Consider the following 15,274-nt stretch of genomic DNA (forward strand, 5'->3'; position numbering starts at 1 on the left):
AAGACCCCACATCTCTACCCAACGCGCGAGGAATTAAGCCGCTCGGAAAGGCCTGGTCGTCGACGATTCGAATCGCTCTTCATATGGCAGCTGAGGTTTTAATGAGTGTCTTCGAAGAGAGGAGTGTCGCTACTCGGATGGGTGTTTTTTTAGCAAAAAAACGTGCAAACATGTGTCTTGGGGTTAAATTGTACTAGATTTAGTCTACCCTAGTCCGAGACGCCACGTAGTTTCGACTGTCTGAGAAATACCTGCCCGGCCAGTGTAAAGAGTATATCCCCAGTGCTGTCGTCCACATAACAATAAATTTTACAAATATAGAAAATAAACAGGGTCGTGGATAGGACACAGCCTCGTGGGACTCCAGCGTTCACGGGTTTAAAGTTGGAACATGCTCCGTCGATGACCTTGATGCTCTGATCAGCGAGAAAGCTACATCCAGTTGCATAATTTCTGGCTGGAAACTTCAAGAGAAGTGCTCTGTGTCTCACCCGATCGAAGGCTTTCGCTATGTCCAAACTTACCGCCAGCGAAGAAGATCAATATATGGATAACAGTTAGCTGGTGACGTCTTATTTCCGGTGAATATAAGCTACTTAGCTGTCTTGCTATTTTATACTTTCGTATTTATATATATTAACAGCAGGTCAACGTAACGATCACGTGACTAACAGCGACGTCTTTCGTTGAATACCATGAGTATTAAAAAGAAAGTTCCGATATATATATATATGTATTAAAATATAACGAAAACATTTTATACGAAATATGGCCTTCTTATATATATAAAGATCACGTTTGGTAACAATACAAATTTCAAGACACATCGGAAGAAACTTACCCGTTTTCTGCTCATCTTACGCTCTTTCCGATCATCACCTCTAAGTTTAGACTTTCTTTTCTCTTTTTCTGGCGAACGTTCTTCAAACTCTTTACTACCCTGCTTATAAAACAGCATATTAAAATTAACAATAACAACATTAAAATGAAAATATTTTAGCTATATGAGCCAAACGAAACACAGAATTAAATATGATCTTCTCATGCTTCTGGTTTCTTCTTGATTATGATGTCTCGAAGTCCTTGTAAAACCTTCTTCAAGATGATAGCGTGTTTATCAATAATTCTTCTATCATAGAAAGGAATCTACTTTGTGCTTCTTTATATTCTTCATTGGTGCTTGATGTTGTTGTAATGTATGTTTGATTACTAATGTCTAAGGTTCCGAGTTGAACCGTTTATTAATCTATATCTTCTATCTAGCGTAGCAGTATATTTATAAATTAAATTTCTTCAAAACTTTAATATTAGTTAGCTCTAATTATGATTACGAGGCAGTTTTTTGAAGATACTGCGATATTTGTTTGGGGATGTAATTTGGTTCATTTTCGTAAAATTCTCTTCTATTTAGGGTAACCTCAAGTCTTCTTTTTGGATTACACATGGAGATTGCTGGGAACCATTTTCTTTTATTATATTTCTGGATTCAATCCTGATACCAAGTGGTGTGGGCTCTATTTCTTCTATAGTTAATAATGAAAATAATCATAATAAATCCTTGGGTCTTTGCCGTTCTCCAACAGGTTGTGGTGAAAGTAGATGATCAGCCTTCATCTTTCCTTGCGTTTCTCGATTCTTCTGGAAAGCTTCATCTTGCCATAAGTTTCTCGATTCTTCTAGAAAGCTTAATTTCGCCTTGAGTTTCTCGATTCTTCTGGAAAGCTTCATCTTGAGTTTCTCGATTCTTCTAGAAAGCTTCACCTTGCCTTGAGTTTCTCGATTCTTCTAGACAGCTTCGCTTCCATCTTCCGTCACATGTTAATTCTGTGAACGTTTGGACCCACTTGACAAAAAATGAAAAACCTTACCACTGCTCGACTGGGCTGGGCTGACTTACGTATTACCTTTGTCTTGGAAATAATATATTTTGATTTTTTTTCTTTTTAATGTTCCTAAATAAAGTCCCGTTTCACTATAACACTGTTGAATTCTTCAGATGTTCTCTTGTTTTCCTGGTCTTCTAAAGTAACTATGTTTTAAGATTTTTCATTGTTTCTGTGGATTCTGATGATTCTTCGTTTTTTATTTAATTAGAAGTTCGTAATTGTACACTTATTCACAGTTCGCTTAGATCAGCAGTCGCCTCGTGGTGGGCCGTGGGCGCCCAAACGTCAGTCCGGCGCCAGTGCGATGCAAGGTCGGTTTATTACAACGATACTCACCTTGCCATTGCCGCTGCTTTCAACTTTACGTCGTTTCACATCTAAAAAATATATTAATTATAATATTTGCTCATTAAACTTTGCAACTGGGTACTAAAAGTTGTAATTTTTTAATTTGGGTTCTAATCCCAATGAAACAATCTGGATATTTCAACGAAAAAACAAAACAAAATCCAGGAAACAGCCAAATATTTTGGTTTGTGAAAAAAAATTGGGTTCAAGTTTCATACACTTCTATTTTTTTTTGGGACAGGTGGCAAACGTGCAGGAGGATTATCTGATGTTAAGTCATACCGCCCATGGACACTCACACTACAAGAACATTCGCAAATGCGTTGCCGGCCTTTTAGCTCTGTTTTGCGACGACCCTAAGACCGAGCGAGTATTTTCTTATTCCTAACAAAACTTACCACGATCAACGTCATCAGACGGATGCCTGTGTTCATGAGGCGGAGATATTGCCTCCAAATAGCGGTCTTCCTATAAAAAAATATTTGATTCGTTTTCATTTCATTTATTTATTAACAGCTGTCTTATTGCTAACAAACGATCTCTTCCAGGCAAACGTAGTAATATACGAAAACAAGAAATATTAGGGGAAAAGTGAAAAACCAAAATTAAAAAAACTAGAAACTAATGTTACGAATCATGAATCACGATACTAGGTTAACAATTACAAAAAAATATAGTTGCAATTCACAATTAAATTGAAAGGAAAAGAGTCTAAGAACTATTTATATAGAAGAATATTTAATTCAATTAAAGATGTCTCTATCAACTGTCACTGCAAAATCATGTCAACTGTCAATGCCAATACTTTTAGTTTGACATCTAAAAAGAATGAAGACTCCTTTTATTCAGTATAGAAAAGTGATAGTAAAAAGTACTAATTAAACGCGTTTCGATCAGCATTTTAATTATAAGTAGTGAATAAATATTTAGAATACATAGAAAAACTTACTCTATGGGATCTTTCTCTCGGCGATTTGTCTTTACTTCGTGATTCTTCTTTATTTCTCTCTTTGTTTGACCTGTTTGAAGATACGAATTATTAAAAACCAATTAATGTGGGATGGGAGAAGTAAAAGAAGCCGTCAAATAAAGAGATAGATGATCTGCCGGAAGGATGGAGAAGATCAGCTCGTAAAATGAAAAAAAAACAAAGGGAAGGCGTATTTCAGAAGACTTGACCAACTGCTGCTGATAACTAGTGTAAAAAAAACAATAGTTATACGTAGTTGGTCCCAAAGTTCTGTCATAAATGGAAATATTGATAAAAACAAAAGTACTGATCAGTTTTTAATGAGTGCAATTATAGACCAGTGTCGATAATTTTTGAAACCTAAAAAAATAATAGTAGGATGAAACCCATTGGAAAAGGAGGAGAATATTATAAAAATTAAAGGAAAAATAATTTACGGGCGATCTGAGGTCGGGAAGGGGTAGGGGGGGAGTTTTAAGGGTAAAAAACGGTTTATCTCGATTTCTGGCAACACTAAAAGTCCTATGGAAAAAAGTCAAATGGCAAAGTTGTAGGTAACAAAAACTTTTGTATTTACACATTTTTCACATACACACACCTCAAAATTTATGTGAAAAATTCAAGTAACCAAGTTTTTGGTTTTTAATTTTTATCTTTTACAAAATTTATTTTTTTCCCACGAAATTTGGTGAAAACTTACCTTTTTATGTCTTTAATATGCTGTAATTTATTTGATTTGAAATAATAATTTTTTCACCTTATTTTGAATTAACATCGAAAAAGCACCCTAATTTTCAATTGAAAATTCACCCGTCAAAATATCAGCTTTTTTCAAAAAGTTGGTGTGCTTTCAGTTCGTTGAAATCTCTACTTTCCTATGGTAAAAAAAAATATATAGGAATAGAGAAGTAGGGAAGGGGATGACGGGTCTGGGCGTTATTGCATGCGATTTTTTGCATTTTCTGAGATTTACTATAGTAATATATATATTTTTTTTACCATAGGACTTTTAGTTTTGCCGGAAATCGAGATAAACCGTTTTTTACCCTTAATACTTCCCCCTCCACCTACCCATTCCCGACCTCAGATCGCCCGTAAATTATTTTTCCTTTAATTTTTATAATATTCTCCTCCCTTTCCAATAGGTTTCATCCTACTATTATTTTTTTCACTTTTTATTTTTTTAAAGGCTATCGCTATCTACCCTGGTCTATTAAACAGCTCTTGACATTTTAATACTTACGATCTCGATTCACGTTTTGACTCCTTCTCGCGATCCGGCTCTTCTCGTCTTCTGTCACTACTTTTCGATTCCTTTTTGTCACTTTCTATAAAAAAATAAAACCTTAAACCACCTGTTCATGTAAAGCTTGCACAATAAATACCGCCCCCATATTTCGAAAGTGATAATACAGGCTTTAGTTATTTGTAACTTGCAATAGCGAAGTCCCGATTTCAATGATTCAAAAAAAAATATTTGTTTGTATTTAGATGTAATTTAGACCTTACCTTATTAATAACTATGTACCTAAAATTGATTTTATTTATCCTCATTTAATTTTGACATTTGAACTTAAAACTCTGATTTTTAATTCTGTACAATTCTGACAGCTATCATTTGATCATGACATGTCAGAGATGGCAAACGTTTTTGGCTGGCCACATTTTTTTAATTTCAATACGAGTCTGAATATCTGAGTCTATACATAAATTTTATTGTTATTTAATGTATCCATTTTACTAAGTGCGGTGCTCACATTAACAGTTGTTTTACGGCACTGGTAAAATGCACTAGTAAAGATAACATTTTTTTAAAAAGGTTTACTACACCTGGAATTAGTAGGCAGTGATGCCAGCTAAAGAATAAAATAAAGTAATTAAAGTTAATTCGATATATTGTTCGTGATATTAAAATATTTCTTATTTTTGTATTAGGTCACTTGAGTAAGAAAATATTAAAATTTACCTTTTTGTAGGTAAAACATAAAAAAATACGTAGCATTTTTGTTTATTGCCCTCAAATAAGTCAAATTTGTCCCTTTTTCGGTGGAGATCTTTTTGAGTAGCAACACTCATGAAATTTCAGAATTCTATGGAATAAAAAATCATAGCATATATAAATAAATACATTATTGCATAGAATAAAACAAACCTGGAGTTTGAACTGGTGAGGCGGCCGTGTCACTCTTATGAGTATCCTCTTTGACGCTGACGGGTTGGGTCGGTTTCTGTTCTACCACCTGCGAAACATTTCATCAGCTGTCTTACTAAGCTAACAATTGACCATTAGATATCACTAACTAATTATAAGCAGACCAAAGATCACGATTAGCATGTCATTACCGTTTAAAAGCCGGAAACGCACTTGCAAGCCTTCTGACATTGTAAGTGTCCATGGGCGGCGGTATTACTTTTTATCAGGTGAGCCTTCGTATATATATACAGGGCGTCCCAAAGTTATGGGACATGAAGGAAAAGTACCTTAAATATCGTAGATAGGGTATTTTACTGAAAGAAGACTTTATGTTATTTTTAAAAGTTAGTTATTCTGCATTCAAAGATTTTCAAAAAATTACTTGCCTCGTCTGGGAAATCAAATCAACTTAAATGTAAAAAAAAAAATGTTTTCCTACTTTGATCGGTACGAATGGACCGATTAGATCCCCGGAACTTACACCATTAGATTTCTTCTTTTGGGGATACGTGAAAGATATGCTATACAAAAAGCGATGCGAGAACGTGGGAGAGTTACAAACAGAATTGTGCCATATCATATCGAGTATTCACCATAAAATGATAAGAAAATCAACAGGCAGTGGACTCATTAAAAGATTGGCAATTTGCGTAAACAAGAGGGACCACATTTTGAGCATTTATTTAATTCATTTACAAAAAATTACTTAATTGACTACGGCAGTTTCGTGTATGTTTTTAATTTGATTAAAATGATTAATTTCACGCTGTTCCTTTCTTTTAAAATACAATGTTACTTAAGAAGAAATATTAGTTTTTGGCCATTCTTTCGATTGGCATCATAAAAGTAGGGTGATTTTTTTTACATTTAAGTCGGTTCGATTACCAGACGAGGCAAGTATTTTTTAGAAAATCTTTGAATGCAGAACTACTAACTTTTAAAAATAACAAGTCGTCTTTCAAGCAAAATACCCTATCTACGATATATTTTAAGGTACTTTTTAGTTTTCCTTCATGTCCCATAACTTTGGGACGCCCCGTATATATGTATATAATTTATCCAAAAAACGGAAAAAATCTTGTTTAGATCTCTATGGTGGATCCGAAGTCGGTCAAGATACGAATATCAAGACACACTCTTCTTGAGCGCTGTCAAATATGTGAAACTTTACACAGATGCTGTGAGCTGTGAAATTATATTTAAGTTCGATATGAACCTATGACTATTTAATGTATTGTATCTTGAGAAACATATTTATATATTAGAAATTGCACATAATTTTAATAAAACTTACTTGATGAAAATCGCTTTCATTCATGAGATTTGGTGCTTTGTACCTCAACTGGCCACTGTAACCTGTGGCCAACACGTACAAGTCCGGCCTTTGAATTTTCTCCTCTTCTTTAACCTAAAAATTATTAACATTTGCAACAATTTAACATTTTATTACGTAACTATTAAATATACGTGTGTCCGGAAGAGATCGAAAGCAAGCTGCCTTAATTGAATTATTTTAATGGTACAGTAGTTTAAGCGATTCAGGTTGTGGAATAGGCTGCCTGAATCCGAATATCAATTTAACATTCTTGAAGACCCCTGACCTCAATGGATGAGATGCAAAATGGTATTGTCATGCTTTTTGAAGTTAAAAGAAAAGGGTGCGTGTACTTATGTACGCACGTAAGAGGTTATACTTTTTTGACATTATTAAAAATAATTTTTGATTGCATGCAAATAATTAATTACAATTAAATAATCAAAGACTGGAAAAGGAGTCATTAAAGTCAATAAAGTTCAGTTTACATTTGAAAAATTAAATAAATAATAATTATTATTCTCTTACATTAAGTGTAATATACATTCTATTATTATTCGAATGTTGTTTTAAAATTATGTCCAATACCGTAGCATCTTCCGTGGGCAACTTCATTCTGTTAATTTTGTGTCACGGTGCGTGCGCATCGTAAAATTTCACTCTCATCAATTTTTCATAACGCGCCTAAAGAAGTATAACTTCAAAAACAATGGTGTTTAAACCTTTCAGGTCTGGGTCCCAGATTTGTGTATCTGTTTCGTGATCAATTGCTTTTCTGATAGGCTAGTAGGTGATCAGCCTTTTGTGCCTCTTCTTCAGACACCATTTCCTTACGATATTTTCCTTCAACGTAAATAGAACGTCCATTCTACGACCTGAGGGTTGAAAAGAGTTCTTACCTTATCAATTTTCCTTTCAATAATCTGAGCCAGCTTTGCGAGGACTGGAAAGTGGGGCAATATCTTGATGAGGACAATCAACGCGTTCCGTATTTGTACGTAGTCACCCGAATCCAGACAAACCACCATCGCCTTCGTTATTTTGTAGTGCCATTTGTGGCATACGTGTCTGAAATTAAAATATATTTTTTTTTAAACTGACAAAAAGTTGGCAATACTTTAAAAAAATCTAACCAATATTAAAGGGCTGGACACATTTTTCAAGTCAAGTCAAATCATTTATTTCAATTAGACCACCTAAAATGACATTTTTGAACGTCAAATAAAATACAAAGATCTTTTGCAACTATCTTCGTGCGGAGAAAAATGGGCAAGAAACTCCACACTTACTCTTTAAAATATGTTTACAATATTTTGTATACATTAGTCAAATAATTATTTGTGAAGACAATGTACTCCTAGAATAAAACTACTATACTAAAATAGGCACAAAGTATTACTCATAAATTAAGCAATGCAGCAGATAGATCAATTATTGTATTGTTAGTATACATAAGTGTGCGTCTACTTATGTACGTACGCGCGTAAGAAGTTATACTTCTTTGGCACTATTAGAAATAGTTTTTGATTGCATGCAAATAATTAATTACAATTAAATAATCAAAGACTGGAGTCATTATAGTCTATAAAGTTTACATTTGAAAAATTAAATAAGTAAAAATTTATTATTATTCTCTTATATTAAGTGTAACATAAATTCTATTATTATTCGAATGTTGTTTTTAAATTATGTCCAATGCCGTAGCATCTTCCGTGGGCAACTTCATTCTGTTAAATTTGTGTCACGGTGTGCGCGCATCGTAAAATTTCACTCTCATCAATTTTTCATAACGCGCCTAAAGAAGTATAACTTCAAAAATATATAAAATCAAAAAATCAGCAATTAATTTGATTTTGTCTAGGTTTTGGTGAAAATTTTTTGATTCGAGAATGTTTTAGATTTTTTTAAAGACGTAACAGGACCAGAAATTTTTAAAACACCAATATAATTTAAGAACAAAGTTCTTACCGATAATTCTCATATCCGACGTGGTCATTGGCCTCTCTGAACTGGTTGGAAACACGATACTTGGTCACAAAGCCAGGGTAATGAGCACACTCCGCGTGGAAGGAGGCTCGGTCCGCGTGCCAACGCATAGCTGTGCCCAAAACCCGGCAAAGGAACTGACCGTACCGACCGGCTTCCGCCTCAGTACAGGACATCACTGAGTACGTAATGTCGCAGAATAACTGAAATATTTTTAATTATTTACCTCTGCAAAACAACACCCAAATGTAGTTAATTTTAGGCGAACTTTAACTGACAAATATTTGAGGCTCGATATAAATGTCGCAGCCAACTAGCTTAATGAACCGTTCAATTAACAGCCTAACCGTTTAACTAGCGGCCTGAAAGATATTCAGCCGCTATACTTTAAATAAGGAAACCTTATTACCATGTTTCGGAAAACTAATTTCTTCAAATGGCAACAAATTTAAGATTGCCATCTTTCTTCTTGCAAAGTGTAGTACGTAAAGGATATAGTGTTGCTATATCAAAATTATTTTAGCGTCCATAAAAGATTTTATTTACTATATGTACATTGAATGAGGAAACCTTATTACCATGTTTCGGAATACTAATTTCTTCAAATGGTAAAAAATTAAAATTGTCATTATCATCTATCAAAGTGTGGTATGTAAAGCAAATAGTGTTGCTATATCAAAATTAATTTAGCGTCCCTAAAGCAGATTTTATTAGTTATACATACTTGTAATAAGGTAACCTTATTACCATATTTCGGAATACTAATTTCTTCAAATGGTAAAAAATTAAAATTGTCATTATCATCTATCAAAGTGTGGTATGTAAAGCAAATAGTGTTGCTATATCAAAATTAATTTAGCGTCCCTAAAGCAGATTTTATTAGTTATACATACTTGTAATAAGGTAACCTTATTACCATATTTCGGAATACTAATTTCTTCAAATGGTAAAAAATTAAAATTGTCATTATCATCTATCAAAGTGTGGTATGTAAAGCAAATAGTGTTGCTATATCAAAATTAATTTAGCGTCCCTAAAGCAGATTTTATTAGTTATACATACTTGTAATAAGGTAACCTTATTACCATATTTCGGAATACTAATTTCTTCAAATGGTAAAAAATTAAAATTGTCATTATCATCTATCAAAGTGTGGTATGTAAAGCAAATAGTGTTGCTATATCAAAATTAATTTAGCGTCCCTAAAGCAGATTTTATTAGTTATACATACTTGTAATAAGGTTACCTTATTACCATATTTCGGAATACTAATTTCTTCAAATGGTAAAAAATTAAAATTGTCATTATCATCTATCAAAGTGTGGTATGTAAAGCAAATAGTGTTGCTATATCAAAATTAATTTAGCGTCCCTAAAGCAGATTTTATTAGTTATACATACTTGTAATAAGGTAACCTTATTACCATATTTCGGAATACTAATTTCTTCAAATGGTAAAAAATTAAAATTGTCATTATCATCTATCAAAGTGTGGTATGTAAAGCAAATAGTGTTGCTATATCAAAATTAATTTAGCGTCCCTAAAGCAGATTTTATTAGTTATACATACTTGTAATAAGGTAACCTTATTACCATATTTCGGAATACTAATTTCTTCAAATGGTAAAAAATTAAAATTGTCATTATCATCTATCAAAGTGTGGTATGTAAAGCAAATAGTGTTGCTATATCAAAATTAATTTAGCGTCCCTAAAGCAGATTTTATTAGTTATACATACTTGTAATAAGGTAACCTTATTACCATATTTCGGAATACTAATTTCTTCAAATGGTAAAAAATTAAAATTGTCATTATCATCTATCAAAGTGTGGTATGTAAAGCAAATAGTGTTGCTATATCAAAATTAATTTAGCGTCCCTAAAGCAGATTTTATTAGTTATACATACTTGTAATAAGGTAACCTTATTACCATATTTCGGAATACTAATTTCTTCAAATGGTAAAAAATTAAAATTGTCATTATCATCTATCAAAGTGTGGTATGTAAAGCAAATAGTGTTGCTATATCAAAATTAATTTAGCGTCCCTAAAGCAGATTTTATTAGTTATACATACTTGTAATAAGGTAACCTTATTACCATATTTCGGAATACTAATTTCTTCAAATGGTAAAAAATTAAAATTGTCATTATCATCTATCAAAGTGTGGTATGTAAAGCAAATAGTGTTGCTATATCAAAATTAATTTAGCGTCCCTAAAGCAGATTTTATTAGTTATACATACTTGTAATAAGGTTACCTTATTACCATATTTCGGAATACTAATTTCTTCAAATGGTAAAAAATTAAAATTGTCATTATCATCTATCAAAGTGTGGTATGTAAAGCAAATAGTGTTGCTATATCAAAATTAATTTAGCGTCCCTAAAGCAGATTTTATTAGTTATACATACTTGTAATAAGGTAACCTTATTACCATATTTCGGAATACTAATTTCTTCAAATGGTAAAAAATTAAAATTGTCATTATCATCTATCAAAGTGTGGTATGTAAAGCAAATAGTGTTGCTATATCAAAATTAATTTAGCGTCCCTAAAGCAGATTTTATTAGTTATACATACTTGTAATAAGGTAACCTTATTACCATATTTCGGAATACTAATTTCTTCAAATGGTAAAAAATTAAAATTGTCATTATCATCTATCAAAGTGTGGTATGTAAAGCAAATAGTGTTGCTATATCAAAATTAATTTAGCGTCCCTAAAGCAGATTTTATTAGTTATACATACTTGTAATAAGGTAACCTTATTACCATATTTCGGAATACTAATTTCTTCAAATGGTAAAAAATTAAAATTGTCATTATCATCTATCAAAGTGTGGTATGTAAAGCAAATAGTGTTGCTATATCAAAATTAATTTAGCGTCCCTAAAGCAGATTTTATTAGTTATACATACTTGTAATAAGGTAACCTTATTACCATATTTCGGAATACTAATTTCTTCAAATGGTAAAAAATTAAAATTGTCATTATCATCTATCAAAGTGTGGTATGTAAAGCAAATAGTGTTGCTATATCAAAATTAATTTAGCGTCCCTAAAGCAGATTTAACTATACTTTAAATAAGGAAACCTTATTACCATATTTTGTAATACTAATTTCTTCAAATGGCAACAAATTTAAGATTGTCATCTGTCACGTGTCAAAGTGTATTAGTGCGTGTCTAAAAGCAGATTTTATTAGCTATACTTAAAATAAGGAAACCTAAACATATTTCGGAATACTAATTTCTTCAAATGGCAACAAATTTAAGATTGTCATCTGTCACCTGTCAAAGTGTATTAGTGTGTGTCACAAAGCAGATATTATTAGCTATACTTTAAATAAGGAAACCTAAACATATTTCGGAATACTAATTTCTTCAAATGGCAACAAATTTTAGATTGTCATTATCATCTGTCAAAGTGTATTAGTGTGTGTCACAAAGCAGATATTATTAGCTATACTATAAATAAGGAATTTTACATAATAATATTCGCACTTACCCGATCATAACACAGCAACGTAGAAAAGTTTGGCGTCTTCAGAGAATGCACTGTATGCACAAATTGGGCGCAATACAATGCATCAGTCGCCGTAAACACGCAACGCGGAAACAGGCACAACTGCATCAGCCGCGTGACAGTTTCGTTTTTGGCAGATTTGACGGCTCTCGCTGGGAACCAGCCGCTGCACTCGCGGGACAAACGCGCGTGTACGCGGGACACGTGGTCTTCTTGACGACGGCGTTCATCCTAATTTAAAGAATACTTTTTGAAGACATGTTTCGATTGCTTTTTGACAGTTGTTAGGAAGTGACTGCTTAGATTCACAGATGTATGGAGAGAGTGCCTAATGGCTAGAATTTGCTACCCTCAACCTGTACGAATTATTGGCAAAACAATGGAATGTTTGTGCGATATTATCGACTCTTAAGTCCATGTTTAAGAAACAAATTGTAATCTAGTATTAAAACGTATTATCTTTTTTGCTATAAATGTCGACATTTTGACAGCTAACTAGATGATGATGATATTAATTTATCCCTAATGGGAAAGGCAAAGGACTTTAGCCCATACAGCCAGGTCTTTATACTTGGTAATAATTGGAGAATTTTGGTAGTTTTAAAGGCCGAAGCCACGTCTTACGTAGTTAGGAGTCCGTCTTAGAATTCTGTGGTCAAGCGTTCAAATTGCGGCTGTTCACAGCATTTTAGAAACATCAGCCAACACTTTAGTCACACTATTTTATTTTAATAAAAGCCTATTAAGCATCCGGTAATTCCACTTTTTCCGTAGAATCTCCCACTATGTTAAGCTAGAAGGTGTATTGTTTCCGTAGTCCTCTTAATTATAAAATCAACAATAGCACAGTTGTAACTGAAGTCACTCTCTTTTCAGCACATTCTTAAGAAAACTTGCCAGAAAGAGACGAAAGTTTAGTCAATATTAGTTTTTTGAGGGGTTCATATCTGTATCACTAAGCATTAGTTGAGCCTCCTGCCCGTTTGCCGTTATATAAAAAAAGGGTGCGTGTACTTATGTTGTTTTTAAATTATGTCCAATGCCGTAGCATCTTCCGTGGGCAACTTCATTCTGTTAATTTTGTGTCACGGTGCGGGCGCATCGTAACATTTCACTCTCATCAATTTTTCATAACGCGCCTAAAGGAGTATAACTTCAAAAAAGAAATACCTGTAACTTTTCTATAAGGCTATTAAAGCGTTCCTGTTCCTTCTTCCCCTTGGTCCCTTGGGAATCCTTGGTTGCAGCCGAGGCAGCCAGCTTTAACCTATCAATTTCCCTTTCGTAGCTCTCCACTGGCACGCGTAAGTCGTACATAGATAAGGACCTTAAATAAAAATTACCGATAAAATAGTAAATTATATAGTGTTGCTTTAAATATATTCATAGACTAATTTTATAAGAGATACACTCTTTATAACGAATTTCATGGGACCAAATTTTACGTTATAAAGAGTTTACGTTACAGGGAGGGAAGCAATTACCTACAATAATTTCTAATTTTATTACTATCAATAGGTAAATTATTCTAAACACACAATGCTTTTCTTTTACTGGCCATCTTGACAGTTTCAAAGTTTGTTTAGGACTGATAATACACGATAGGTGACGATGGTGCGTTTAGTAACTGAGACCAAAATTTACTACAGGCAATGTAATCTAAGAATAATGGCACACGTGTTAATCCAATTAACACTAACAAAGGCGAGACGGCTGTTTAGGACCTCATGTGTCTTTCTTAGAAATTTCAGCACCACAAAAGGTTACTTCTGTGAGCTGATTATAAAAACAATTACACTTAAGTATGTTGTTGATGTCTAAATATGAAAAGATTTCTTCGTTATAGAGACTGTTGTGTTATAAAGAGTCAATTAATGGATGGGGTTTGTGTTACACCACCAAGTAATTATTGTTACGTTATAGTGAGCGTTTCGTTATAGCCAATGACGTTATAGTGAGCGTTTCGTTATAGCCAATGACGTTATAGAGAGCGTTTCGTTATAGCCAATGACGTTATAGAGAGCATTTCGTTATATCCAATGACGTTATAGTGAGCGTTTCGTTATATCCAATGATGTTATAGTGAGCGTTTCGTTATAGCCAATGACGTTATATAGAGCGATTCGTAGTAGCCATTTACGATATAGAGAGCTTTTCGTTATAGCCCATGACGTTATAGAGAGAGTTTTGTTATAGCCAACTACGTTATAGAGTGAGTTTTGTTATAGCTAATTACGTTATAGAGAGCGTTATGCTATAGTTAATTACGTTATAGAGAGCGTTTCATTATAGCCAATGACGTTATAAAGAGTTGATACTGTATTCGAAAAGAAGACGCAAAAACACTCACCAAAACGTAACGTAGAACTCGGGCGAAATATCTTCCCATACTTTATTCGGTAGGAGTGGTGTAATTGATGTTACAATTGGTTCTAGTGCTTCCTGGGAGGCAATGCTGTACCGCGTGATGCTCTTCTCAAGAGAATCCGATTTACTATCAGACGCTTTGCGAAGGGACTCTACCTTCGCAGCGATTATTTGAGCTATAACTGGACGATGGAGGAAGAACGCCACGTCTGCATCTACGTGGTAGTCCCGAAGCAGTTCCTGTGAAAAGGTAGGTTTAAAGAAGTTTATACTAACAACATACATATCATTTGTATGAGAAAAAGAGATTATATTATTAAAAACAGTCAATAGTCGTACGCTGTTATTGCATATTGAAAACTTCGCAGGCGTATTCGAAACGGGTCCGCTACTATTTAACGTATCTCAGCGAAGTAGGTTATATTCTTGCGACTGTATTCGGTTCTGATTTTACGTACGTATAGATGTATATAGTTCTATACACTATAGATCAGCTGTCCCTTGGAGATGGAGATGCTACTTCTCCATCATCACCAAAAGGTGAAGCGTCGGCATATCAACCAGCTGATTGACAGATTGGTGATGGTATAGGTGTATCAATCCACGGTCGAAGTCACTTGTGAAATTTAGGTTTAAAGAAGTTTATTCTCATTGGAAACATACATGTCACTTGCATGAGA

General features: G+C 33.4%; 1 protein-coding gene across 3 annotated transcripts in view; it reads right to left on the reverse strand.

Moving 5' to 3' along the window:
- LOC125061220 (THO complex subunit 2) overlaps nucleotides 1-15,274 on the reverse strand; it is a 28,428-nt gene that overhangs the window by 1,948 nt on the left and 11,206 nt on the right. For 2 of the 3 annotated variants that reach the window (XM_047666524.1, XM_047666523.1), the window contains exons 15-26: nucleotides 14,578-14,834; nucleotides 13,398-13,554; nucleotides 12,210-12,458; nucleotides 8,682-8,902; nucleotides 7,613-7,781; nucleotides 6,693-6,806; nucleotides 5,357-5,444; nucleotides 4,448-4,532; nucleotides 3,184-3,253; nucleotides 2,633-2,702; nucleotides 2,223-2,263; nucleotides 842-940 (exon numbers count right to left, since the gene is read on the reverse strand). In XM_047666524.1, coding sequence (XP_047522480.1) covers nucleotides 842-940; nucleotides 2,223-2,263; nucleotides 2,633-2,702; nucleotides 3,184-3,253; nucleotides 4,448-4,532; nucleotides 5,357-5,444; nucleotides 6,693-6,806; nucleotides 7,613-7,781; nucleotides 8,682-8,902; nucleotides 12,210-12,458; nucleotides 13,398-13,554; nucleotides 14,578-14,834 — 1,620 coding nt within the window. Of the gene's footprint in view, nucleotides 1-841; nucleotides 941-1,868; nucleotides 2,264-2,632; nucleotides 2,703-3,183; nucleotides 3,254-4,447; nucleotides 4,533-5,356; nucleotides 5,445-6,692; nucleotides 6,807-7,612; nucleotides 7,782-8,681; nucleotides 8,903-12,209; nucleotides 12,459-13,397; nucleotides 13,555-14,577; nucleotides 14,835-15,274 lie in introns of those variants that run through there. The other variant, XR_007119009.1, reaches the window with a different exon arrangement.

The sequence above is a fragment of the Pieris napi genome, chromosome 23 (genome assembly GCF_905475465.1).
Source record: "Pieris napi chromosome 23, ilPieNapi1.2, whole genome shotgun sequence".
NCBI classification, from domain to species: Eukaryota; Metazoa; Arthropoda; class Insecta; order Lepidoptera; family Pieridae; genus Pieris; species Pieris napi.